The sequence below is a fragment of the Mus caroli genome, chromosome 18, assembly GCF_900094665.2.
Source record: "Mus caroli chromosome 18, CAROLI_EIJ_v1.1, whole genome shotgun sequence".
NCBI classification, from domain to species: Eukaryota; Metazoa; Chordata; class Mammalia; order Rodentia; family Muridae; genus Mus; species Mus caroli.
Genome location: NC_034587.1, coordinates 46584105 through 46610982, shown reverse-complemented (window position 1 = coordinate 46610982; position 26878 = coordinate 46584105). Strand labels below are relative to the sequence as shown.

The window sequence follows — 26878 nt, the reverse complement described above, 5'->3', positions numbered from 1 at the left end:
GATCTCATTATGGATGATTGTGAGCCACCATGTCGTTGCTGGGATTTGAACTCAGGACCTTTGGAAGAGCAGTCAGTGCTCTTACCCACTGAGCCATCTCTCCAGCCCCCCCCCCCCCTTTCTTATAAAAGTCATTTTAAGTCATCCTAGACCAATTTCATTGTATGGTTCTTAATTATGCTTGCAAAGGTCTGATATTCAAATAAAGCCATATTTACCATGTTAGGGGTTTAGGACTTGGACATACCTTTTTAAGTGACATTGTTCAACTCATACGATCTGATACCTCTTATATCTCTTTGGATTTTCTAGTAAGAATTTAAGATCACCAACATTTTTACCTTTTCTTAAGGGTAATATTTATACCAAGCAAGCTTGAGAGATGAAATCTTTGTCCAAGCAAAGGTTTGTATACTACTTACAAAACCAGTGGTTTCCCAAGCTCATTGTTTCTCCTGTGATATAAACCATTTTATCACCCACTTTATTCTTGTGGACTCAGGGAAGAGAAGGACTGCTGTGAACATTTGGGATGCTCCGAGTACCACAAATAATGCACTAAGATGCTTGGCCTCTGACTCAGAAGTCTCCCCTCTTCTTTAGACTAACTCACTGATCTCCAGTGGGGTAGAAATTCTCAGATGTGGCCAGGAGGCTTCTGTCTTGTCAGATTCTTGGATGCTGGAATCCCTTGGGCAGGACATTCCTGGAATTTGATCCAGAACATGAGACTTAGAGTAAAAAAAGGACTTTACCCCTTGTCTAACTCAGCGGTTACCATCAGAGGATCAAAAGGATAGCACGTGAGCCCAGAGTAATAGGGTGACAATGGCCAAGCATGTCTCTAGGAACAGCTAAACAGCTAGAGAATATACAGAAGACAGAGACAACCTCTCAGTATGGGACACAGTGCCGCTTAGTGCCTCAGTTTCCAAGAAACTGTCGTAGAATCCAGATAGATATGAATCACTAGTAGTTTTTCTTGAGGAAAAACAGGTAGTGTGACTGAGTTCAGATTGTACAGTTCATTGCTCAAGCCTTGTGTGAAGTAGATTTAGACCTCAGCTAGTTCTTCTCCTATCTCAAAGTAAACAACTCAGGTGTGCTCTGCAGATGTTTGTTATGGGGAGCCTTACACTAAGCCAGGCACGGACTGGCAGGATGAAGATGAAGAGAACTTGGCTGTTATCATCAGGAGTCTCCAGGGGAGGAACACAGGAGTTGTGATGTAGCATGACGGGAGATTGAGGCAGGGTGGAGGGATTTACTACCTGGAGCTCATGAGAAATGAGCCGCTTGAGCTACTCATTACGTGTTCTTCTCACTGCTGTTGCTGTCCTGGTTTTCACAGTTCTGCACTTATGGTAGCTGTTTCCCAGGTTGCATTTCACCATCAGTCCAGTTCCCAACACCTGGGGCTGCTCCTGTTATTCTTTTCCTGGAGATCTGTGCTTGTATTCTAGGTAAGGGGAGGGGTTCAGACTCCTGAGTGTACTGCCTGAAGCCTGCAGCTTAGTCCTCAGCCTGCTGATTTGTGTCTTTCTCTGCCACTCCATACATACCCTTCCTTGTTATCAGGAAATGTTGCTTTTAAACAGTTATTTTTTTATGTTTACCTCTTTACCTTTGTCCTGTTAACTTTTCCCCTTTGAGAGTCTCTTCCTGTATGAAATCCTATTCTATCTCAGTCCAACTTAACTGCCACGAAAGTTTTTATCGCTTTCTGTTTTTTTCCAAATTTGAGCACATACACACACTCTCCTTCCCTCCCCGATTCTCCCTCTCTTCTCTTTCTTTCTTTGCATATATGTGTACAGCACATGTGTATGATATTTGTGTGTCTGCATGTATGTGAGTGTGGGCACATGCACATGTCAGAAGACATGTCAGAAGTCAGGACAACCTTGGGTGTAGGTCCTTGCTTTCCACTGTTTTGAGAGAGGGTTTGTTTGCTGTTGTGTGGTCAAGACTTAACGTGCAGGCTTTCAAAGAGTTTCCTGTCTTTTCTTCCCCTCTCCCCTTAGGGGCACTGTGATTATAGATGTGTGGTACTGTGTATGGATGGATGTGTTTTCTGTGATTCTCAACTAAGTCCTCATGCATGCATAGCAAGTGCTTTTACACACTGAGTCATCTCCTAAGCCCTTGAACTGTTTTCTTCTTTTAAACCTAGATTCTCCCTGCTGCACTGTTTACTTCCTTATATCTATCCTGACATCCACACTCACATCCCCAGTTACTTTTAGCCATTTTATACTAGTTTATGGTTGCTTGGGTATTGACCTTTTTCTTCTAGCTTCTTACAGGGTCTAAAGCTTACCTTCAGCTATTTTAACTGTAGTGATATGTACGTAGGGCCTAAAACAGCTTAGACAAAGTTGTACCTTAAGACACCATGAGCAGTAGATATATGGACTCAATGTAAAGTACTAGTTAAAAGCATCTGGACTGAGAGCTGTTGTAGCGCCTGCTATATTTTCTTCAAAGGAAGTTACTAACCTATGTGAGCCTTCTATTTTTTACCTAGAGTAGGGCAGTAGTACTAGCACTTTGACAGGTAAAACATTTGCATTGCATCTAACATAAAAAGTATGGGAGCAATGCTAAATTCTCCCTCTTTTCTTCTCTTCCTCCTCTTTTCTTTAACTCCCTGTTCCTCTTCTTTTCTCTTGTATGAACTATCACTTATTGTCACTAATGAATTAACACCTTTTGCTGGTATCTAACTTCCTTGTTGCTAGGGTATTTTCCCTTAAACCAGAGGCTAAGGGACATAATGAATTTGTGTTAATCTGTAGATCACATCAGGTCAATTACCCATCCTTGGAGGTGTCACCCTGGGGCTTCTAGTAGGTCTTCGTTTTAAGCAAATCTTGTCAAACTACTTGAAACAGACAGACAGACAGATAGACAGACACACTTTTTGGATATGACTTCAAATCCATGGGTTATTCATAGTATTGGAGTAAACTAAACCTTAAAATACTCTATTTCAAGAAAAATTCTCAAGTCTCTTTATATATATATTTTTTTTTTGAGGAAATAGACATGTAAGTAAAGTTAGGAAAATATAAAACCCCATATTTTAAAATGTAGGCAGTTTTTAGATAAGCGACAATGAAAGAATGAACAAAATGAAGATTTTTGTAGTAACATAATCCTCACACTTATGCTGTTGTTTGGGAAATAGCTTTACTTTTAACCATTGACTCCTTACCTGTGCCTTTAATTCTGCCCGTGGCAGGGAACTTGAGCTTCTGTGTACATGGGGCGGGGCGGGGCGGGGGCGGGGCGTGACTTCATGTCTTGTAGGGTCTGGACACTTGGCCCAGGGCCACTTCTTTAGCATGCTGAGGGCCTGGGTTTGACTCTCAGTACTAGAAGAAAATAAAGAACAGTTTTTGTTGTTGTTGTGCTTTGTTTTTTTGTTTTTTTCTGGGGAGGGGCTTGTGGATTTGTCTTATATTTATTCAGTCATTTATTTTAATATTTAGTATCTGATAAATAATATTTAAAACAAATTATGCAAGTATAGAAGCAACATTATGGAGGGGACTCTGATTAATTTGCTACTAAGATACCTACTTCTATCTTGTTTTTCCTGTGTAAGGCATCAAAACCAGGTATTGTGGATGCAGGCTAGATGAGAGCTCTCTCTTATGTACATCCTCTAGGTTGTTCCATCCATCCGTCCATCCGTCATCATCTACTATCTATATATCATCAGTATGTTTATCTTAAAAACAGGAAGTAAATCATAGCTGAATGTAGATAATAATAAAGTTCTCAGTCCATAGGATCAAGTGTTTGAATAGTCGAACACCACCCCCCCACCCACCCCCCCATTGATAGAAGAGTTGGGAAGGATTGGGAAGTATGACTTTATTAGAGTAGGTGTATCACTGAGGGCAGGCTTTTTCTCTCTGCCTCATGATTTTGTTTCAGTATGTGAGCTCTCAGCTGCTGTTCAGTGTCATGCCTGCTGCAGGCTTCCTGCTATGAAGGTCATGGACTCTGATCCCCTGAAACCACAAGCCCCAAATGAAATGCTTTCTTTTATGAACTACCCGGGTCATGGTGCCACTTAACAGCAGTAGAAGAGTAACTTTAAGAGTTAAGGGTCTGACAGAATAGACTTACCTCCACTACTGTACTGGAGGTTTGCTTTGTTTTTCTGTGTTTGTGTTTGTTTTGTTTTGTTTTGTTTTTTTAGATTTATTTATTTATTCTATGTAAGTACACTGTAGCTGTCTTCAGACACTCCAGAAGAGGACGCCAGGTCTCGTTGCGGATGGTTGTGAGCCACCATGTGGTTGCTGGGATTTGAACTCTGGACCTTTGGAGGAGCAGTCGGGTGCTCTTACCCACTGAGCCATCTCACCAGCCCTTGTTTTTGTTTTTTATCACATTTTATAGATGATTAAAAAATTAGTATGTATGACTATTACATATACTTACATACATTTTATTTAATAATACTGGATAGATGTTATAAACAAATATAAAATTGATTAAAAGGAAGAGACAATGAGGAGATAATCTGTGAAAATGTCTTTCTCAGTAATGATAGTAAAATGTGCTATCATTTATTTTTTCAGTTACTCATAAACAAGAGTAAGATGTGAGTTTAATGTACAGTTTCTGGGGCAGGTGTTTGAAACTATCAGGATACTTATTCCCCTTGAAGACTTTCTGCCTCTTTTACAGCAGTATTTTTTTTTTTTTTTTTGGTTGTAAAATGTATTTTTAATTGGGAGAATATTTTTACATGTCTGCCTCCATGCCCCATCCTCTCTCCAGCCCCTCTTAGGTACCTCCCCTTCCACCCCTCCCATTGCCCATCCACTCCTAGGACAGCCTCTTTGTTTTTTATTATTATTGTTACATATGTATGTATGTGTATGCACATATGTTTTTTTTTTTGTCTGTGTATAGTTTTAGAGCTGAACATTGTGTTGTTCAACCAATAATGGGCCTCATCCGTGGGAAAAGCTGATTCTCCTCTCCTAGAAGTCATTAATTGCCTATGGTTCTTTGTCTATGGGAGCAACTCTATGAAAAATTTCCCCTTCCATGTTACTATGGCCATTGTTGCTGCTATTGTTATGGTTTTGTTTATGTAGCCATTTCCAGTAGAGATTGTTTTACAGCAGACTTCCTGGTATTCTGGCTCTTACAATCTTCCTGCACATTCTTCCTCAGTGTTTTCTAAGTGATGATGTTAGGAGCTATGATATGGATAGATGTATCTTTTAGGGCTGGGCTTCCCACTCTCTTTTTAATTTTTTATTAGATATTTTCTTTATATACATTTCAAATTTCAAGTGCTATCCCAAAAGTTTCCTATACCCTCCCCCCCCAACCCCGCCCTGCTCTCCTACCCACCCACTCCCTCTTCTTGTCCCTGGCATTCCCCTGTACTGGGGCATATAAAGTTTGCAATACCAAGGGGCCTCTCTTCCCAGTGATGGCCGACTAGGCCATCTTGTGCTACATATGCAGCTAGAGACATGAGCATTGGGGGTACTGGTTAGTTCATATTGTTGTTCCACCTATACGGTTGCAGACCCCTTCAGCTCCTTGGGTGCTTTCTCTAGCTCCTCCATTGGGGGCCCTGTGTTCCCTCCAATAGATGACTGTGAGCATCCACTTCTGTGTTTGCCAGGTACTGGCATAGCTATACCAGGGTCCCTTCATCAAAATCTTGCTGGCATATGCAATAGAGTCTGGGTTTGGTGGCTGATTTTGGGATGGATCCCCGGGTGGGGTAGTCTCTGGATAGTCCATTCCCACTCTCTTTTTATCTCTGTGTTGTGTCCAGTTGTAGTTTTCTGTGATCTGTACTTGCTGTGAAGAGAGGCGTCTGTAATAAGGAGTATGCACTTATCTGTGGTGTAAGGATAAAATTTGCCCTGCGGTAAGGAATTACACTGGTTGAACAAATGGCAGTAGTAGATTTTTATCTAATGTCCATGACCTCACTAGCCCCAGGGCTGGCTAGGTTTCTAGTACCTGGCTTAATTTTTCCGTGTTGAGTGAGCTTTAAGTCCAATTAGACAGCTTACAATAGTAATTTTTCCTTTTTATGCTTTTTCTTAACTCCTATAGTCAGTTTGAAAAGAATCCAGTAAGAAAAACAGCTGGGAGAATATATGAGACTATTATAGTTACTTAAATATGGAAGTCATAAATGGGAGAGGTTACCTATATATGGGATGAAAATTTATAGTATGTTAAATATTTGTACAGGTGCTTGTCTTTTTATTGGTCAAGTTGCATATATAGTTTAAAAAAATCTAACAAGTAGAATTCATTTTCTAGGCCATTTTAATTCTTTAAAAGATAGTAAGAACAGAGCGGGGCTGGCGAGATGGCTCAGCAGCTAAGCGTGCACGTTGCTCTTCCAGGGGGCTGGATTTGCTTTCCAGACTCACAGAACCCGTCACAGTGTCACAGTGCCTAGAGCTCCTGTTTTAAGGGATGTGACCCCTTTCTGGCCCGTTGGCACCTGTATGCAGGTCACACACAGCGTCAGCACACACATAAATAAAAGTGAAAGAATGTTAAAAAAAGGAGCAACCAAAATACAGCAGAGGGCACTGTGGGATTTAGTTTTTCACAGTATGCTTTAAAATGAGAAAGCTGTTGCCAATTTTGTGTGTGCTGTGTTGTAGTCTTCAATTAATGCTGCAAAGAGCTGTGGAGTTCTTAACTTTCTTCCTCTTTTGAGAATATTAAGAAAAATTGTTGTTTTGGAAAATTTGAGTTAAGCTATTAATTTTTGGGGAGTGGGTTTATGTTTGTGTTTCTTTAGTTAATGAGTAAAAATCCTTTAAAATAGTAATTATTGTAAATCTATTCATAAATCCTTAAATCTTGCTTTTACTTATGTGAGATTATCTGGACTAAAATCAATACTGTAATAGGGAAAAGCTTTCAGTGAATATTGTGTAAGGGACTTAATTAGGTTTTGAAAGATTTGTTTATAGGTCCTAGCATCTCAGATCCATGCCAGCTATATCTGCATTAGCCACCAGGCTGTCAGAGGGGTGTTGGGAATGGCAGGTTAACAGGTACTGCCACATTCACTGAGGAGGCAGTCAGTTTGTATCTGCAGGTGTCCTACATATCCATTCCTGCATCTCTACTGAGAAACAAAGAAAAAGCTTATCTCAATCAGATCCCTTAGGGAAATTTTTTTTGCAGGTTCCATTCATATTTTAAAAATATAATTAAAATGCATTGGGTTATATAGATTTTTAAAGAAGATAAATCCTAATGAATGGAAAAACAATAATGTGTTTTCAATGCATTATAAATGTAGTGAATGGAAAAATTCAACTCTCTGGTCATTCCATTATAATTAGATGTACAGTATATATTAAAATAGGAATTCATTGAATTTATTATTTACTATACTTTATACAGGTATGAATTTTTCAGACTTAAGTTTAGATACTTAGAGTTTTTTATTCTTTTTAAAAGAGTCTAGAATGAAGATGGCAATTACTCTGCAATTACTATTTATTAAGAGATAGTTTAACAGCTGAATAGTTAGTCATCATGACATATGTGCTGTAGGAAAAGTATTTAAAAGAGGAAAAGTATTTAAGGTAACAGACACAAATTCTCAATATAAAGTAACTCACTAAATATAGAATTGGTTAGTCGAAATGATAAGATGTTTTAAAGAACTGTAATTTCGAGGCTGGAGAGAGACCTCAATTACTAAAGCATTTGTTGTACTTACTGAGAATCTTAAGTTTGGTTCCTAGAGCCCCTATAAAAAGTTAGCTAGAGCTGGCAGTGATGGTGCACAGCTTCAGTTCCAGCACCCTTGAGGCAGAGGCAGGTGAATCTCTATGAGTTTGAGTCAAGGTTGATCTGGGACAGCCAGGACTAGAGAGAGAGACCCTGTGCCAAAACAGACAAATGAGGGAAAAAAAAAAAAAGAAAGAAAAGAAAGAAGAGCCGGTGTGTTGGCACAGGACCCTGAGGTTTTCTGCCCAATCAGCCTACTTGGCAAGGTTCAAATCAGTTAACTACCCATGTCTCAGAAACCAGTGTGGATACCTCCTGAGGAGCGATGCTTTAAGTTGCCCTCCATGCACATGAATACACTTGCACACGCACCTGCACACATGTGTGCTCACACCAACGAACTATAGTTTCAGGTTACATTTAATTATTTGAATTAGATTACTAAAGACTAAAGTTAAATATGTAGGAATTGGTGTTTTATGAGGTTATCAAAGCATGAGAGGAAACAATTAATTTTAGCTTACATCACACTTACAGAGTTTACTCAAAGTGCTTAGCTGTTTTCTTCAGTAACAGGTTTGCCTCTTTCATCCTACCACTTATTAAGTTGGTCACAGAATATTCAAATGGAGAACAGAAATGCTGGGTTTGTAGTAGAAACAAATTACTTAAGTACTATAGAGAAAAATCACGACGGAGGTATGAAATTTGATGACTAGGAAAAATGAAGGGATGGGATAGGAAATTGAATAGAAAAGCATCCATTGTGGAGGTAAGAGAGATTGTAGAGGTATTCTTTCATACACCGAGCATTGTTTGAGATCCTACTATGGCCTTGTTAGGAATGTAGCAACAAAAAGAGGAGGCCAGACTTTGTTGTTCTGTAGCTGACAATGTAGTAACCCTTCCCTCCAGCCCCCCGGTATTCTGTTAATACGATCTCCAGTAGTGATTAAATATATGAAGGGAAATCAGGATAAGGAGCTAGAAAGTGGTGGTAGAATGAGTGGATTATTTTAGAAAGGTGTATTGGAGCAGATAAGATGATGAATGAAGTCCTGCAGATAGGTGGAGCTAGTGAGACATCCTGGAAAATAGACAAGTATAGGGTACTCTTCCTACCCTGCCCCGCTTCACCACCTCCCTCTCTTTGGTTTTTCAAGATTTCTGTGTATCCCTGGCTGTCCTGAAACTCACCCTTGTAGACCAGGCTGACCTTGAACTCTGAGATCTATCTGCCTGGTTCTGCCTCCCAAGTGCTGGGATTAAAGGCTTGTGCTTCTACCGCCTGTATGTAGGTGGAAGCACAGATACAGGGCAAGAGCAGCAGCTTGCATCAGAGCAGGCCAAGGTGCTTCTTTTCTGCCATAATCTTTGTGGCAGTCTAGTTTAGCAGTCTGGCTCAGGAACAAGGTGATGTATTCCACACAGCACAGCTATAGATGACAGCTTCATACCTAGAGGAATTAACATCTCATAACTCAAGCAAGTTTCTAGGGCTCTAAGTTAGGGAAACTCAAAGTATGGTGTCCTGATCAGGTCTTTATAGCTTTCTAGGCAATATGCATTCTATCAGTTGTGCATTGTTTTAATCATATGCAGGGTTGCCTAGTGATAGAGTTGTCAGGGCAACTAAACTGGTTGGCTAGGAAAGGTCATATCTTCATGAAGAGAAAATGGTTTCATTGGCTTGTTCGTTTACTGTTCTGTTGTTTGTTCTCTGGTAACTGCTTCTTTAAAAATTCAAAAGGCTTTGACAGTCTTCAGATGCCAGAATGGATAAGTAGGCAGCATTTAGATAGGAATGAATTTAAGTTATTCAATGGGAAAGAAAATCCTGCAGGGTGGATGCCTATAGGGAACTGCATCTGAGACTGTCCTGCTATTTATCTCCCACTGCAGCATCAGTATCACCCACCAACTTGTCACAAATGTTACTCTGTCAGAAGCTCGGTGAGCTGATGATTAATTAGGCTCAGCAATTTAGCTTAATGAGCCTCTGAGGTGACAGGGATGTAAGCTAATGTTTGTAAACTTATATCTCAAACACCAAAAGGAAGTAGACTAGTCAAAGGCCACCCTGTACTGCAAGATACACCTCCTGATCCTTCCAGACAGCCACCAGCTGGGGCCAAGTATTCAAATGTCCAAGACTAATGGGAGGGAGGGAGCATCTTAGTTCACACCACCATGTTTCACTTGCTGTAGCCACACCACAGTCACAATTACTTAGAAGTCCAGAAGTACAAGTAAGAAGTTAAGGAACTGTATGACTATGATTAATGACAGTGAATTCAGCCCTGTGAGGAAGAAATGACTGCAAACAAGACGAGGAGTGTTCTAGAGCATAATCATGTGGTTCTGAAGGTTAGACACCATCCTTAAAATTAGGTAGTAAGTAGGGTATGGATTGATGGGTTAAATTAACCAGGACTCTAACCAGTTCTAGAGAACCAATTTTATTAATAGACTGCTAGAACACACTTGGTAAATGTTCTTAATGGTTGTTAAATAGGAAGATGACCTGTTTTTTGTACTTAGTTATATTTGATATCCAAAATTTCAAAATTTCAAAAGTTTTAAAAAGACTATAGTATTTTGGATCAATTTATTTTTTATAAAGCTAGTCTCATGTAACATTTTCACCAGCTTCACTGAAGGAGTATTTATAAAGGGAAGTTTGAGTAAGTTGATTTTGCAATGCTAACAGGAATTTTTAAGGATACCAAGGTTTTTAAAGTTTTAAAAATGTCCATAATAGTTGAAATGACACCTAATAGCAAATGCTATACAACACAGCTGATGAATGGTAATTATAAAAATGAAGTGTAATTGGTGATTCACGTACTAAAGGTTTGAGATGAATGTTCACTACTGTGCCAGCACAGGGGGCTATAATATTAGGACTTTGATCTGTAAAAAAAACTAAAGTTAATATTTTTATAACTATACCTGTTTTGGGGCCAAAATTTGCATATGTTTACTAAAAATTTATTGAACTATACCTTACCTACTGGGGTATGGTTAGGGTAAAACTTTAAATTGCCTGATGTTATACTAGAGAAACAGAAATTTTTATTTGATTTTTTTCACTGATTATCTTAGTTTATGCTTTTTGATAAATTTCATGTGAAGCAATAGAGTTTTAAGCTTTTGGGACTTTTAATGTTACCCTATTTCTTCTTTTACAGAAAGTGTTCTTTCTTATAGCAGACCTTGGTCTACACTTCTTAGTATACTCAGAGTCTTTAGGTCTGTCTGCCACTCTCTGCACTTTATCTAGTAAGTACAAAAAGACTTGTCACCCTGAAACTCTGTTCATAGTCACGACAGGGCATTCCCTGTGCTGCAGGACAGTTATACTAGATCATCGCAAAGGGAGCTAGAAAGTGGGTGCATTGGATTATTAGTCTTCTTAAGGTTCATTGAGGGGGAAAAAGCTGGTATGTGTGTGTGTTTAAAGATTTATATATCTTATTATTTTATGTATGTGACAGTTTTGTTTGCATGTGTGTTTGTGTACTACCTGTATGTTTGGAAGAGTGTATCAGATCCCATGGTACTGTATTGATGTGCAGTTAAATGAGCTATCATGTGGGTGCTGGGAATTGAACTTGGGTCTTCTTCAAGAGAAACAAATGCTCTTAACTATTGAGCCAATTCTCTAGCCCAGGATTGCATATTTTAATTCCTACACAAGGTATCACCTAGACCAGAGCTTCTTAAACCCTTTCCCATTGTTGGGGTTGGAGAGATAGCTTTATGCTTAAAAACACCTACTGCTCTTGCATAGGACTCGGGTTCAGTTCCTAGCACCCATATGATAGCTCACAGCTTTCTGTAACTCCAGCTCCAGGGAATCCAGTAGTAGCCTTTTCTGGTTCCCAGGGGCATTGCATACACACACACACACACACACACACACACACACACTAACACATATATGTGTGTATGCACATATATATGTGTGTGTGTATATGTGTATATGTGTATATATATACATATATATACATACACACACATACAGTAAAAAATACATAAAGTGTAAATATACAAATCAAACATTTAGTGAAATTAAATCAGAAAATTTTTATTTTAAAACAATTCTTTGGAATAGATACAAACCTATCATAGAAGATAGACATCTTTGTTTTTACATAAAGAATTAAATTTTAGCTAAATATTTGATCCTGCAGAACACTACAAAATCGTCCGTATTTTTCAGAGTTGATTGATACATTTAAATTTATGATTTGGGTTCCTGTTCTGACTTCCTTTGGTGATGAACAGCAATGTGGAAGTCTGTATAAACCCTTTTTCCCCCAAGTTGCTTTTTGATCATGGTGTTTGGTTGCACAGTAGGAGTTGAAGGAGTTGGTTGCTCTAATAGCTATTTTAGCCAGCCGACCCACACTCTGTAGTTTAGTGTAAGCATTTCTTACTTGGGCTACCTTACACTTAAGTGGAGGTAAGATTTCACAGTGGTCAGTTCTGAAGGTGAGGACACTGATGGGGATTAACTTGTTTGCTGCTGTAAATGTCACATGCCATCACGGCTGTAGGCACTCCTCAAGTGTTTATTGGTCATTTGTATCTCTCCTTTGAAATTTGCTTCTTCACTTCATTCTGTCCTTTTGCTTATTAGATGATGTATTTTTTAATTTGGAGTTATTTATCGTTTATAGTTATTAATTCCCAGTCACATGTTTGTCAAAGATTTGCTCTGTAGTTTCACTCTTTACTCTTCCTATTTCCTTTGCTGTGGAGAGGCTTCGTGTAATCCCAATTGTCAGTTCTTTGTGAAAGTAACTTTTACTTGCTCTCAGAAGCTTACTGCTGAATAAGCTCACTCTTTCTAGTTCTTTCTGAACTCTGGCTGGCTGGGTCAACTCAGCTTTTCTGGCTTAAATCTTCTCCAAGATGACTGACTGAATCTGGCTTTCTCAGCATCTCACTGAATTTCTCAGCTTGTACTCAAACTAGCTCCGGCCATTTGTTCTAATCTCCTGGCTCCTCCTTATTCTTCTACTTCAACTGCCTCTGCTGACCTGCACTGACCCGCATGAACTCAAGAACTCAGCTCCACTGTACTGCGCCCCCTGCACTGCGTTTCCTGCACTCACTGCACCACACTGGGCCCCCTGCACTGACTGCCAGCTCACTCACCTGCCACCTGATTGGCTGAACTCCTTCACTCTCCCTGGACTGCTCTTCAGTAGCTTTTCTCCTGAGTTGGGTATATTCGGTTTCTTACTCATTCTGTCAAATCTTTCTCTGATTTGTCATTTTGTTTGCCCTTCAACTAGACGTCATTATTTGGGATTAAAGTTGTGCAGTAAGGGAGTGTGTGTATTCCAGCTGGATCATACAGACCTTGGGCTTTGGATGTGATCAGAGCAGCCATGTTGCTGGATTAAAATTCCTTTTCAGCTCTTGGGTGGTTTCCTGTGCTATTTGAGTTCATTACAGAAGGCCCTTACATATGCTTATATTTTTCTCTAGCACTTTCATTCTTAGGTTTAAAGAGGGTCTTTGATATATTTTGAACTTGGGGACAAAGCAACAGTTCTAGTTTCATTATTTAAAATCACAGTGTCCTGTTTTAGCAGGATTATTTGTGAAGAGGCTGTCTTTTTTTTCCCACTATATGTTTCTGACTCCTTTGTAGAAGATTAAGTGGCTATTGACCTGTAGGCTTATCTATGGGTTCTCAGTTCTGTTCTGTTTGTCAGTGTCTGGTTTTGTGCCTCTACAAAGCTGGTTGTGTTACTGTCTGTGGCTTTGTAATGTGGTTTGAGGCCTGGAATTTTGATACCATCAGTATTGTTTTTTCTGTTTAAGACTTCTGTGGTTGGGATTGAAGAGATGGCTCAGCAGTTAAAAGCACTTGTTCTTGTGATGGATGCAGGTTCAATCCCAGAACCTGCATGGGGACTGAAAACTGTCTGTAACTCTGGTTCCAGAGTCCAACACTCTTCTGGCCTCACAGGCACTGTGTGGTACACATAGATGAAAACAAAGTACTCATATGCATTGTTCGGTTTCAGATCCTGGGACAAGGGACTGAGGTGCATATTTTACATATTAAAGTAGACCTGGTCTCCAGGTTCTCAGCACCCCTCAGTCCCTAGTGGCATACCCTGTCCCCTACCATGAACGTTCCAGCCCAGGGGCTGGGCTGCCCTTCCCCAGAGGCTCTTCCCTATATAGTCCAGACATTTTGTCTGCCACACGTCTCTCTCTTCTCCTTACCCTGTCCTCTCTGCACTACAGCTCTTTCTTTCTCGTCCTTCACCACATTTCCCCATAGCGACTCCCTTGTCCTAAATCTTTGGGGCCAGTGAACTCACCTAAGAGCAGCTTCCCAATAAACCTGCCTTTAATATATTCTAATCCGGCTTGAATTGGCTCATTTTGCCACCAGAGAACCTATCACACATAAAATACATAAATCTAAAAGACTATTGTGGCTATTTGAATTGGTTTGTGAATCATAGGATTTTTTTGTTTTTTCTACGAAGAATGAAATTGTGACTCCAGTGTTAAATGTGGATCTATTTACAATTGCTCTGTTTGCTTAATTAATTACTTCCTTTATTAAATGTGGTGGCCTTAACTCTTCTGGCTAATTTTGGTTTGTGTCTTCTTTTACCAGATATCAGCCATGTTTTTGGCCTTAATTCTCTTGATATTGTTTTTGATCTTTGCCTCTCAGTCTGTGGGTGTTTTTTTCCAATGGGATATTTGCTTTGGAGACAACAGACAGTTAGATCTAGTTTTTGAGTCCAGGCATCCAGTCCATGTCCTTTTACTGGTGAGTTAAATCCATTTACATGTAAGGTTGTTACTGAGAAATGTTTACTGTTTACTAAATCCTGTAATTTGTTGGTTCTTCCTGTGCTTGGCTGGGTTATTGTTTTTCATTTTCTCACTTGCTAAAATTAGAGGTTTCCTAGTTTATTAATATAGACAAGTGGACTTCTTAACTTTTTTTTTGTTTGTCCTTCCTTTCCTGAAATTTATTTCTCATGCTCTTAGGACCTGAGACTATTTTATTTTATTTTTTTCTGCCTCTGGGTCCAGGCCTTTTGTTTTGTCCTGAGTTCTGTTCCTGATGTGAAAAGAAAAAAGTATCTCTTCGTGAATGAAAAGGCCCCGGTGACCTAGTGACTACTTTTCCAGTAAAGACAACTAATATTTATTGAAGTTCTTTAATATTAACCAATTAAATTGGTCTTGTGGTGGATTGAACCTATGGCTTTGTGAGTGCTAACTAAGTGCTATACCATTGAATGTGGTATACTGCCAAGCCCAGAATCTCTATGGATGGAGAATAGTTTACTTAAATCTCTTTCATAATTTCATGTCTAAAATATTTTATTACATTCATTAATGATGTTTTATTTTGAGCTTACATAGCTTTCTAAGCCCCTTTAGTTATAAAACACGGCATGATGTTGACTGGCGTCCTATTAGGATGATGTTCTATCACATCTTAAAAACTCACTGGTTCTTTTTTCTCTTTCAGCCGGCCCCAGAAAGTGTGCTTATGTCCATATCTCCCAGTGCACCCACTCCAGATCTCTACCCATTTGTACATAATCCAGCATCCAGCAGAGGTGAGTTAGTGTCCTCAGGAGAAACATGAGTCCACCGAGGAAACACGCGTGTGAACATGCGCATTCCTGGACGCTACAGCTCTGTAGCGTCCAGAAAAACCATTATCGATGAGAAGTATACTTTATATTTTGAAAGCTTTATCTATGAGATGATAATAGATGCTTGAGACAATGTTTCATATGATTCTATTATAGGGTAAAGATTTAGAACTTCTCCAGATTTGCATGATACAAATATTTATTTTTTTGTGAATAAAGAACTCAGAAAAATGATTACTTTTAAAACTTTGATCATAGCCTTTGCTCCCTGGTGTCTTTTCTAGCTAGAGTAGATACTGACTTTGGCATTTTACTCTGTCAAAATGGATATGAAGGTAAAATTTTCTTTCTTTTAGGTGGCTAGAACAAACACATTTACTTAGTACTGTGCCATCTGTGATACTTTTAAATTAACATTCTTCTCCTTTGTTTAGAAGTCCACACGTGCCAGTGAGTGTCATATTTGTGAGCTTTGATTTGTGATGAGGGGATGTAAGGAGTCAGTACAGAAGTAGCAGTGAATGATGTAAATGGACTTAGTGTTAACCCGAGTGAGAACTCCTGAGCGTTTAGAACTCAGTACTCTTATGTCCAAGCAGGCTATAACAAACAGATAATAGTAATTAGTTTATTTTTTAAGTTCACAGCCTATTCAAAGATACAACAAGGATGTGAAATCAATTAGCCTTTTATGTTTTCGGAGTGATGAATACTGTTTCTCTGTTGCAAGTTATTTCTTGGCAGCTCCTCCTCAGACTTCACAGGGTCTTGTGATGCTGACATTTTTGCTGCTGGATTTTCTTACTGTAGTGAGAATTTCGTTTCTTTGAAAAACACAGACATGTTATGGGATTATGTTTTTGTTTCAGTCCCAGGTGTGGGGTATATGGGGCTTTTCAGATTGTCCACAGCAGCTGATTTCAGTCCCAGGTGTGGGGTATATGGGCTTTTCAGATTGTCCACAGCAGCTGATTTCAGTCCCAGGTGTGGGGTATATGGGCTTTTCAGATTGTCCACAGCAGCTGATTTGCCTCCTGCTCTAGCATGGGCTTGATTTTGCCAGCTGCAGATAGTTTCTGCGATAGTGTAACGTTTAGAATTCTGAGAACTTTTTCAGAGGCTATAGAAATACTTGGGCCCTACGAGGTGGAGTGGTTGTTGGTTGGATGGTTGCTGTTGGTTGTGGTTTGTTAAGTAGTCTTTGCAAGGAAGAAACAAGAAGAAATTAGATGTCCTGTCTGCAAATATCAAACTTGTCCCAAGGAACTCAGTGGCACTACCCAGCAGGAAGTAGTCAAACGACAGTGTCGCCCTCTTTCCTCTCCTTTTTTCTCTTCACTCTATGGTTAGGGGGTTAAAAGGGTGGAAAAGAAGGTAGACAAAATGGAAGAAAGAAGAACCCACAAAGTAACAAAAGACCGGCTACATGTTACTACAGTTAAGATTGTAATATTGTACAATTTATATTTACAGAAAACAATAGCTTCTTGGTCATAGGGAGTTAACATTTTTAATGAATTTTAATGATTACTGTATATATTATTAATATGTATAGTGAATATTTGTATATATTATGGTATAAATATGGTACTTTTTCATGGTTGTCCTAAGTTATTAATTAGATAGCTTTCAAGGTGTAGTTTTAAAAGTTGATTTGTGGTGATTTTTATGTTTTGAATTTTTTTACAGGTATTTAAAAAACCCATAATTCTCACTTTAGCCGATCCATTATGACTACTACAGTTGTATTTTATGGATAGACTAGCCAAATAGATTCCCCTATCAGCAGAGGGACTTCCTGGTCTTCATCTAATTCACTGATATTAGGCTTCCTGTGTGTAACTTCAGCACACTACTTTGCATAAACTGATTTGACAATTTCATGGGTCTCCCATGAAAATGGGATTGAAAACCATTTGGATGGGTTCCAGGAGTGAGATTTAGGGAAAGAGATGTGGTAGAGTGGATTGCTTGGAAGTGATATGATGCATATTTCAAGAGTAGGGACAAATGTAAAACATGCTTAAAAACAAGAGGTTATCTCAAAAATAAGCAAAAAGAATCTTTACAAGGAAGTAATATTATACCAAATTGCATGACCTTATGAACTATGTATTTAGTCATAATGATATAATCACTGTATATTGATTTTGTTGAAATCATTATCAGATGTGAGAGTAAGCTTAAGGTGAGAGTTCAGAATGCTAACTTGTTAGGAGAGCTTGCACTTGTGAAGAGTCAGTGTTCTAGAGCAAGACTGCCTGAGTTTCAGATGCTGTTAGCTATGTATATATAGTCCATAGCCTTATGCAAGATAATACCTCTCTCTGGGCTTCAGTCTCCTCATTGCTAAGATGGATGTAATAAACATTCCATTTCTTAACTGGTTTGTTGAGAAAAGTAAATGGGTATTATATTTATATGCCACACACTTGGAATTGTATATCTTAATGTTAGCTATGATGATGATCATTTGTAGTTTATAATATAAAAATTGAAAAATCAAAATTGTAACAGATATTATAGCAAATATGGAAATAATTCTCAGAAGCAAAAGCTAACAGTTAAAGTGATTGCTTCTTGGACATGGTGTGGGGCATTGGGCTATGCACAGACAGGCTGAGATGCTGAACTCTGGGACCTGGTGGTCATAATTTACCTTCAGGCTAAACTCCTCCCCAGTTACCTAGCAACAGAAAAGATAGCAGCTCACTAAAAGGGGTGGTTCGGCCCCTCCTCTCCTCTCTCACTTCTTTCATTCCTTTGTTCTCTTACCTCTCACTTCTCTCTCCTCTTCCCTCCCCTCCCCTCCCCTCCCCTCCCCTCCTCTCCTCTCTTCTCCTCTCTCCCTCTTACTTTCTTTCCCACCCCCTACCTTCTCTCTTTCTCCCTGCCTTTCTACAATAACGCTCTAAAACCATAGTCTGTGCTCATCAAGATCCGCTGTGCTCACTCTCCCATGCCTGGGAACCTCTCTTCCCTCTTCCCTCTCTCCCATAACCCTGGGGCTAAAGGGTGTGGCCCCGGGCCCCCTAGGTTGGGCTGCCCCTTGTCCCCCCAACCACCACCCCGTCGAGTGGGTCAGAGGCTTGCATGCCCACCAGGGCTGTGGAAAGCGTCTGGCAGCCCTCCCGAGTCCAGAGCATAGGTGGAACTCTGGCAGGACGTGGGTTCTTCCTCCCCCCTCTTTCTCCAGGCCCCTTTTTAGTTCCCACAGACATGGTACTGGGGTGTACACATGGGAAAATTAGGACATTTAAAATCTTTGTGACTATTTAATTTGACATATATAAATGTATTACTTTAACACACTGGCAAACTTCCTGCCTCCATAGAACTAATGATAGAGTTGTGGTAACAGGAAAGCTTCTTGTGAGCTGTGAAGTTAGGATGCTGAGGAAAACTACTGATGGTGGTCAGTGTTTTCTTGGCAATTGTGAATCCTGAAAGTGTGGCCTGTTTACATGGGAAGAGAGAGGAGGCTTTCTAGGGTGGGCAGTGTCTTCATCAGCAACTTAGAATTGTGTAAGAAAGCTACTTCCCTTGTACAGGTGACATTGTGGAGACTTTTGTATTTTTGTTTAGAGTCCAGTATTTGTTTTGTTCCTTAAATTGTTCCATTTGGCCATTAGCAAGTGTCAAAATTAGTGGCTGTCATTTTGACATGGCCTTTGTTTTATCTTTTGTGCATTTTGCTGCTTTTTTGGTGTAGAGATACAGGTTATCATCTGCAAGCTGACATGTTCAAAATGTAATTACTGTTGAAATAAAAAGCTTGTCAGTAAATTATTTAGTTTAACACAAATTTACATGCATTTATAATTTATTTAGTTTATTATTAAGATTTATTAATTATACATAATAATGGATTTCCTTATGGCATTTGCATGCATATCTACAAAGTGTTCTCCCCTTATAATTTATAATTCTAACCATTAGCCTGAAAATATATCTAAATAAGTTTAAAAAGTGTGCTTGTATTATACCGATAGAGAAATGTTATCTCTTCTTAAACTCTGATCTTGATTAAAAGACATGTAAAAATATATTAAGTTAGAAACCAGATAGTTCTCAGAGAAGTTTTTCTTTCTGCCGTGCTGATGCTGACACTCAGGTCCTTGTATCTCATGAGCAAGCACTTTCTCACTGAGTTTCATCAGAAAAGTTTAGAAGTGCTTATCTAGGTAATAACTCCATGCTTTAATGTTTCATTAAAGGAAAGCAAAGTGTTGCGCACAGTCCCTCTGCTAGCAGCATGCCTTCCCCCAGACAGATGCACAGTTAAGATTGGCCGCCGCTTCAGTGAAGAGCGGTAAGTGGACTGACTGACTGGGAGGTTGGGAATAGTTCTTTTCAACATAGGTGTTCCTTTGGGAGGGTTAAAAATGATGCCACTGGCCATTGGATAGGAAATAAGGAAGAAGAGCATGGAAGAACTGTGCTGAGGAGACAACACTGAGGCTTTGACTGGCCTTTGCATTAGTGTCTCCGTTCAGTTAGATGGCAGAGGGAATGTTGCTTAGGTCTTCACTAGTGCAGTAAAACTTATGTTTTCCCCATACCTAATAAAGATATCTTAAAAATTATTGTTTTAGAGATGTTGAACTTGCAACTGTTTGCCGGGACTCTGGTACATTAATATTATATCCAGGGGCTGAAGCTACTAATTTGGAAGAATTTATATTAGATTCTCCTGTTTATCCTTCCACAATCATCCTCATTGATGGTACATGGAGCCAGGCTAAGGACATTTTCTATAAGAATTCCTTGTTCCGACTTCCCAAACAGGTAAACTAACTACTTTAACAAACAATAAGTTCTATTGTATAATTACATACTATTTAGGTTTTTGGTGAAAAAAATATAGTTTAATATATGAATTAAGTGGTATTCATGTGTATGAATATATGCACTTAGATATGCACCTATATATACTTTTATATAGAGAAAATTTTAATTATATCATCTCTTTATGTATATAAATGATTTTGTTAAGAAATATATTTAGCTGGACAGTGTTGGCACATACCTTTAATCTCAGTACTTGGGAGGCAAAGACAGGTGGATCTCTGAGTTTGAGTCAGTCCTGGTCTATAGAGTGAGTTCCAGGACAGTCAGGACTACACAGAGAAACCCTGTGTCAAAGGGAGGGAGGGGACTGAGGGAGGGGAGGAGAAAAGAAAGAAAGCTATATTTAAATACCTACTTAGTTCTTATTAGTAATGATTAAACTTTTGGCAAAGTTAGTCATATTATCATATGATTTATTTTTTATTTTTCAATTTTTTTTTAACATTTAGTGTGTGTTTCAAATTTGACATAATTTGTTGTAATCAGAGTTTTTGAAGTATTGGGTTATGTTTGTGTCCCTGGAGTGAACTCTCCTGACTTGATATTCTGTGTACAGCTGCAGCTTGTACTCTGTGTTATGTATTGAGCTGTAATGCACATGTTTCCGTACTTCTGTCTGGCAGGTTTGGGCACCAAGGTTGTTCCAACTTCATAGGGTAAATTGAAGGACTGTTCTCTATTTCTGGAATAGTCCCGTAGAATTAGATCCTCCATAGAAACGAGATGGAATGATTTGATAAAGCAGTCTGCTCTGGTCACTTAAAAAAAAGGTAGCTTTTCAAACCCTTCACACTCTTCTGTGGATTCCTCAAGCTTTTTAGTTACATTTGGCCTTTCTTTCTCTATTTCTTTAGGGGATTCTCCCTTCCGAGTGAGCAGTAACATAAATTGTTAAATAGTTAACTTGTCCTGAATGTGTTCTTTCTTGTTTCTTATACTATACACTCAGATCCCCACATACAGATACACAGAGATACACCCATGTATATACATAAACACACACACACACACACTCTTCTTTTTACACCTCACAAAGTTCTCTACTTTATGAGCTTTTCAAAGCTTCTATATTGTTTATAGTTGCTATTATATTTTGTTTTCACTTAACTAATCTAACTTGATCAATTTTTCAGTTGTATTTTTAATTGTCATAATCCTTGCCTATGCTTCTGGAGTGGTTCTCTGGGGCAGGTATATATGCTTAATGATAAATTAGTGTGCTGAGTGCCATTACCGTGAGTATTCATTGTTGTTTTGTACTGAGACCATTTCCTCAACTGTGATTGTTTCTTCGTGGTCAGAATATTTAGATTTGTTTTCCAGCTATTTTGAAGCTGTCTGTTCTTGTCCGGAGCCATGGTACTGTGTGACTGAGCGTGAGCACCTCCTCCTCCCGGCTCACTGGGTCCCGTGCTGTGGCCTGTCACTCCCCTCTTTGCTTTGCCATTCCCCACCCCTTTGCAGTCTTTGCCCATTATTTCACCTCAGTTCTGTGATAAGCTTTAGATTCCACAGGAGTATGATTGTATAGCACGTTTCTTTCTGTGTCTGGCTGTGTTACCCAGGATGTTGTTGTCATTGTCTATCCCGGTGATGCCGACGGCAGGGCTTCATTCTGTATGGCTGAGTCATACCTCACCACACATGAGTGAAACTCGTATGTGGAGGAAACTCTCTTTCTTCTCCTTCATTGTACAGTTTTCTTTGAAGAATTTTCTCTGTTGTGGTTTGGTTGCCACAAAGTCCTTTAATTTGTATGTATCTTGAAGTATCATTATTTCTCCCTTTTTAAACATAACATCAATGGGGATAGCATTTTCTGTTCATAGTTATTTGCTTTCTGAGCTTGAAATATTTCACTTCATGCTTTTCTGGCTTTGTAAAGTTGCTGATGTAAGGTCTGGTTATTGTGGTGTTCCTGCCTCTGCATGTAAGTTGACGGCTGTCAGATTCTACTTTTAGTATTGTTTCTTTGTACTGTTGACATCTTGGCTATGATATATCATGGAAATGTCATCATGATATCAAGGTCATGTCAATTTGTGGTTCTTCTCCTATGTTTTTATGTGTACTTTTTTCTCTAGGTTTGGGATTTTTTCTGCTGTAATTTCATTAAAGAGGGTATGTGTTTCTTTTAGCATCATCTCTGTTCCTTTTTTTATCCCATAAATTCTTAATTAGGTCCGGACTCTTGAGTATATCTCAGTCTTCATGGAAATATTGGTTGTTTTAAGTAGTTTTGCTCATATATGTATTGTCTCAGGGTTTTACTGCTGTGAACAGACACTATGACCAAGGCAAGTCTTATAAAAAAACAACATTTAATTGGGGCTGGCTTACAGGTTCAGAGATTCAGTCCATTATCATCAAGGTGGGAGCATGGCAGGAACCAGGTAGCATGGTGCAGGAGAAGCTGAGAGTTCTACATCTTCATCTGAAGATTGGCTCCTGCATGGTTAGGAGGAAAGATCTCATTGCCCACCTTCACAGTCACACACTTTCTCCAACAAGGCCACACCTCCTAATAGTGCCACTCCCTGGGCCAAGCATATTCAAATCACCACATGTGTGTTTGTGTGTGTGTATGTATGTATATATATATATATATATATGTGTGTGTGTGTGTATATATATATATATATATATATATAATGCATATATATGATTGTATTATTTTCCATCCTTGAAGAAGTTCTTCATAGTAAATAGTGTTGTCTATTGATGATGCTTTCTGATGTAGTTTTTATTTAAATAATCATGTCTTTCATTTCCAGTATTTCTGTTGGGTTCTTTTTCATAGTTTCTTCAATGGATTTTTTTTTTTTTTACACATTTTGTTTTTTTTGGCTCTAATTTACTATATCACTCACTTTAAAGATTGTCTTGTCAAAATTTTGGATAGATTTCTATAGTCTGTTTGTTTGTGTGTGTGTGTGTGTTTGAATGTTCACTATAGTCATTTTTTTTTTTAAAAGTAGGACTATAAATTCTTTCTTAGTATTCCAGCTATCTCAGCAGTTTCTGACTTCTTAGGGAGCTGGTAGGTTGGGAATGGGCTGTGGTACACAGTTGTGTTATTCTTTCTGTGGAGTTTTGCATGTCTGTAGTTTTTTTTGTGTTTTAACTTTTGCATGTCTGTGTTTATTTTGTAGTTTTAACTTTCTCTTCTTTCACTCTCTGGCTGTTTTGTTTTCTGTGAGTCCTAGAGAGAGAAGTACATTAGCCTCACTTTTATTTTCTGACTATTTATGGTGGGGATTCAGTGGTATGCTCCACTTTCCATTGGCAGACTTTGGTTTGTGTAGCTATAGGAGAACCTTTTCATTACACTTGTTATGTTCAGAGACAGCAGCTTGGGTTATTAGTTAGAGAAAGTCTGATTATAGATTTGTTTTAGAGCTGGGTGTATTAATATTGGAGTAGCAAAGTGTGGAAGAAATAGGAAAAAGAGAAGATCCCGTGTGTCTGAGAAGCTGTGTGAATGGCTGAAGGTATGAAAGGGACTAAGGGGACTATTATAGATGTAGAAGAGAAGATCTGGGGGATTGTGAAAAGTGAAAACAGCCATTAAGGACAATTTTGGAAAGATAGAGGCTAAAACTTAGTGGGTTAACAAATAATATACAAATTTGTAAGTATAATTGCATAAGAAATAACAACAGGAGAAAATTAACTTCTAAAATGTTAGAGAAAGAGACAAAAGCAAAAACAAAGATACAACCAGCTAAAATAAAAAATGACAAAGAGTGAAACACACAAAAATACTAGCCACCCAACCAGCTGAAAAACCCACCAAACAAATTGGAAGCCAGTCAATGTGGTACACATCTCTAATCCTAGCACTCAAGAGGCAGAGGTAGGTGAACCTCTGTGCAGTCAAGACCATTCTCATCTACATAGCAAGTCCCTGGCCATCCCAGTGAGCCTTGTACTGAAAAGCAAAACTGTGCTAGCTAGTTTTATGTCAACTGCATACAATCTTGAGAGGATGGGATTTTTAGAAAATGCTTCCAGAAGACCAGGCTGTAAGCAGACAAGCCTGTAGGACATTTTATTAATTAATTAATGATCAGTGAGAGAGGTTCCAGTCTACTATGGGTGGTGCCACTGTTGGGCTGGTGTTCTTAGCCTCTATAAGGAAGCAGGCTGAGCAAGCCACGAAGAACAAGCCAGTAAGCAGCACCCCTTCATGGCCTCTGCATTAGCTCCTGCCTCCAGGTTCCTGCTTGGAGTGATGGTGCATGCCTTTAATCCCAGCACTCTGGAGGCAGAGGCCATCTGAAACCCTGGGGGGTGGGGGTCGGGATATCACCAGTCTGATGGGCTGTTCTGACTTCCTTTGGTGATGAACTGTGATATGAAAAATAAGCCAAATAAATCCATTTCTATCCAAGTTGCTTTGGGTTATGGTGTTTCATCAAAGCAATAGTAACCCTAATTAGGACAAAAATTGGTACCAGGACAGGGGGTATTTCTGTGACAGACCTGAGCATGTTTGGGGAGGATTGTTAAAAGACTTTGAAACTTTGGGATAGAAGTCATTGAGTGTTGAGAGCTCAATGGGCTGTTTGGCAGAAGCTCAGAAGATTAAGAATGTTGAGTAGTGCAGACAATGGAGGCCTGGCTTACGAAGATTCAGAGGAAAGCAAAAACTACACGTCATTTGTGTCAAGAATCGGTGGTGTCTGGTTAGTTGGAACTGAAGAATTTTTTTGTGATTAACAAGATGGGGGTTGCACTGAATCTGTAGATTGCCTATGGTAGGATGGCCATTTTTAATAATCTTAGCAATCCAGGCACATGGGAGATTTTGTTTGTTTGTTCTTTTCATACAAGTCTTTCATTTGTTTGGTTAGGGTTACCCTGAGATATTTTATATTATTTGAGGTTACTGTGAAAAGTGCTATTCCTTGATTTCTTTCTCAGTCTGTTTGCCGTTTCTGTATATATAGGAAGGCTACTGATTTTCTCGAGCTCATTTTGTATCTGGCTATGTTGCTGAAAGTGTTTATCAGTTTTAGGAGTTTCCTAGTGGAATTTTTAGGGTCGCTTATATATACTATCATATCATCTGCAAATGATAGTTTGACTTCTTCCTTTCCAATTTGTATTCCCCCTGATTTCTTTTTGGTATCTTATTGCTCTTGCTTAGACTTTACTGTATTGAAAAGGTATTAAGAGAGTGGACAGTCTTGTCTTATTCTTGCTTTTAGTGGAATTGTTTTGACTTTCTCTCCATTTAAGTTGGAGTTGGCCATGGGCTTGCTGTAAGCTGTCATTATCGTGTTTATCATAAAGGGGTGCTGGAGTTTGTCACAGGCCTTTTCTGCATGTGATGAGATGATCATATGTTTTTCTACCAGTTTGTTTATATTGTGGATTACATTTATTGATTTTTTGTGTGTTGAATTGTTCCTGAACCTCTGAGATGATGTATTTTTGATCATCATTGTTCTTTTTGATGTTCTTGGATTTGGCTTACAATTTTTTTTCCCTCTGAGACAGGGTTTCTTTGTGTAGCCCTGGCTGTCTTAGAACTCACTCTGTAGACCAGACTGGCCTTGAACTCAGACAGAAACACCTGCCTCTGCCTCCTGAGTGCTGGGATTGAAAGCATGCATCACTGTGGCACAGCTGGTTTGCATAGGAGAAACTGGTCTGTAATTCTCTTTCTTTGTTGAGTCTTTGTGTTGTTTGGGTATCAGGGTAACTGACTATGGCCTCATAAAATAAATGGGGCCATGTTCTCTCTGGTTTTGTTTTGTGAAATAATTTGAGGGGTATTGGCATTAACTCTTCTGGCCCTGTGCTTTTCTTTGGTAGGATTCTTTTAATAACTGCTTCTATTTCACTAGGGTTATAGGTTTGTTTAAGTTGCTTATCTGACCTTGTTTTAACTTTGGTAATTGGTATGTATCAAGAATATTACCATTTCTTTAAGATTTTCCAATTTGATGGAGTACAGGTTTTTAAAGTATGTCCTTATGATTGTTGGATTTTCTTGGTGTTTGTTGTTATATCTCCCTTTTCATTTCTCATTTTGTTCATTTGAATATTTACTCTCTGCCTTATAGTTAATAAGGTTTTCTCAGTCTTACCAATTTCCTCAAAGAACCTACTCTTTCTTTCATTGATTAATTGTATTATTTCAGTCCTGCGTTTGATTATTTCTTGCCATCTACTTCTTTTGGGTATGATTTTTTTCCATTTTTGTTCTGGAGCTTTGAGGTGTGCTGTTAAGTCACTAGTATGAGATTTCTCCATTATTATTATTATTTTTGGGTAGACACTTAGCTAATTTAGCTTTTAGAACCCTCTTCATTATATCCCATAAATTTGGTATGTTATATATTCATTTTCACACATTTATAGAAAGTCTTTAATTTCTTTTTTTTAATATTTTTTTTATTACATATTTTCCTCAATTACATTTCCAATGCTATCCCAAAAGTCCCCCATACCTTACCCCCACTTCCCTACGCACCCATTCCCATTTTTTATGGCCCTGGCGTTCCCCTGTACTGGAGGATATAAAGTTTGTGTTCCAATGGGCCTCTCTTTCCAGTGATGGCCGACTAGGCCATCTTTTGATACATATGCAGCTAGAG

The 26878-nt window shown here is 38.8% G+C and overlaps 1 protein-coding gene across 3 annotated transcripts in view; it reads left to right on the top strand.

Annotated features, from left to right (window-relative positions):
- Nucleotides 1–26878, top strand: part of Dtwd2 (DTW domain containing 2) — a 63786-nt gene that overhangs the window by 10656 nt on the left and 26252 nt on the right. The window contains exons 1-5 of one of the 3 annotated variants that reach the window (XM_029471749.1): nt 10953–11043; nt 14417–14575; nt 15290–15380; nt 19637–19731; nt 20015–20207. In XM_029471749.1, the coding sequence (XP_029327609.1) occupies nt 14562–14575; nt 15290–15380; nt 19637–19731; nt 20015–20207 (393 nt within the window). In that variant the 5' untranslated portion in view covers nt 10953–11043; nt 14417–14561. Of the gene's footprint in view, nt 1–10952; nt 11044–14416; nt 14576–15289; nt 15381–19636; nt 19732–20014; nt 20208–26878 lie in introns of those variants that run through there. The other 2 variants (XM_021150839.2, XM_021150841.2) reach the window with 2 other exon arrangements.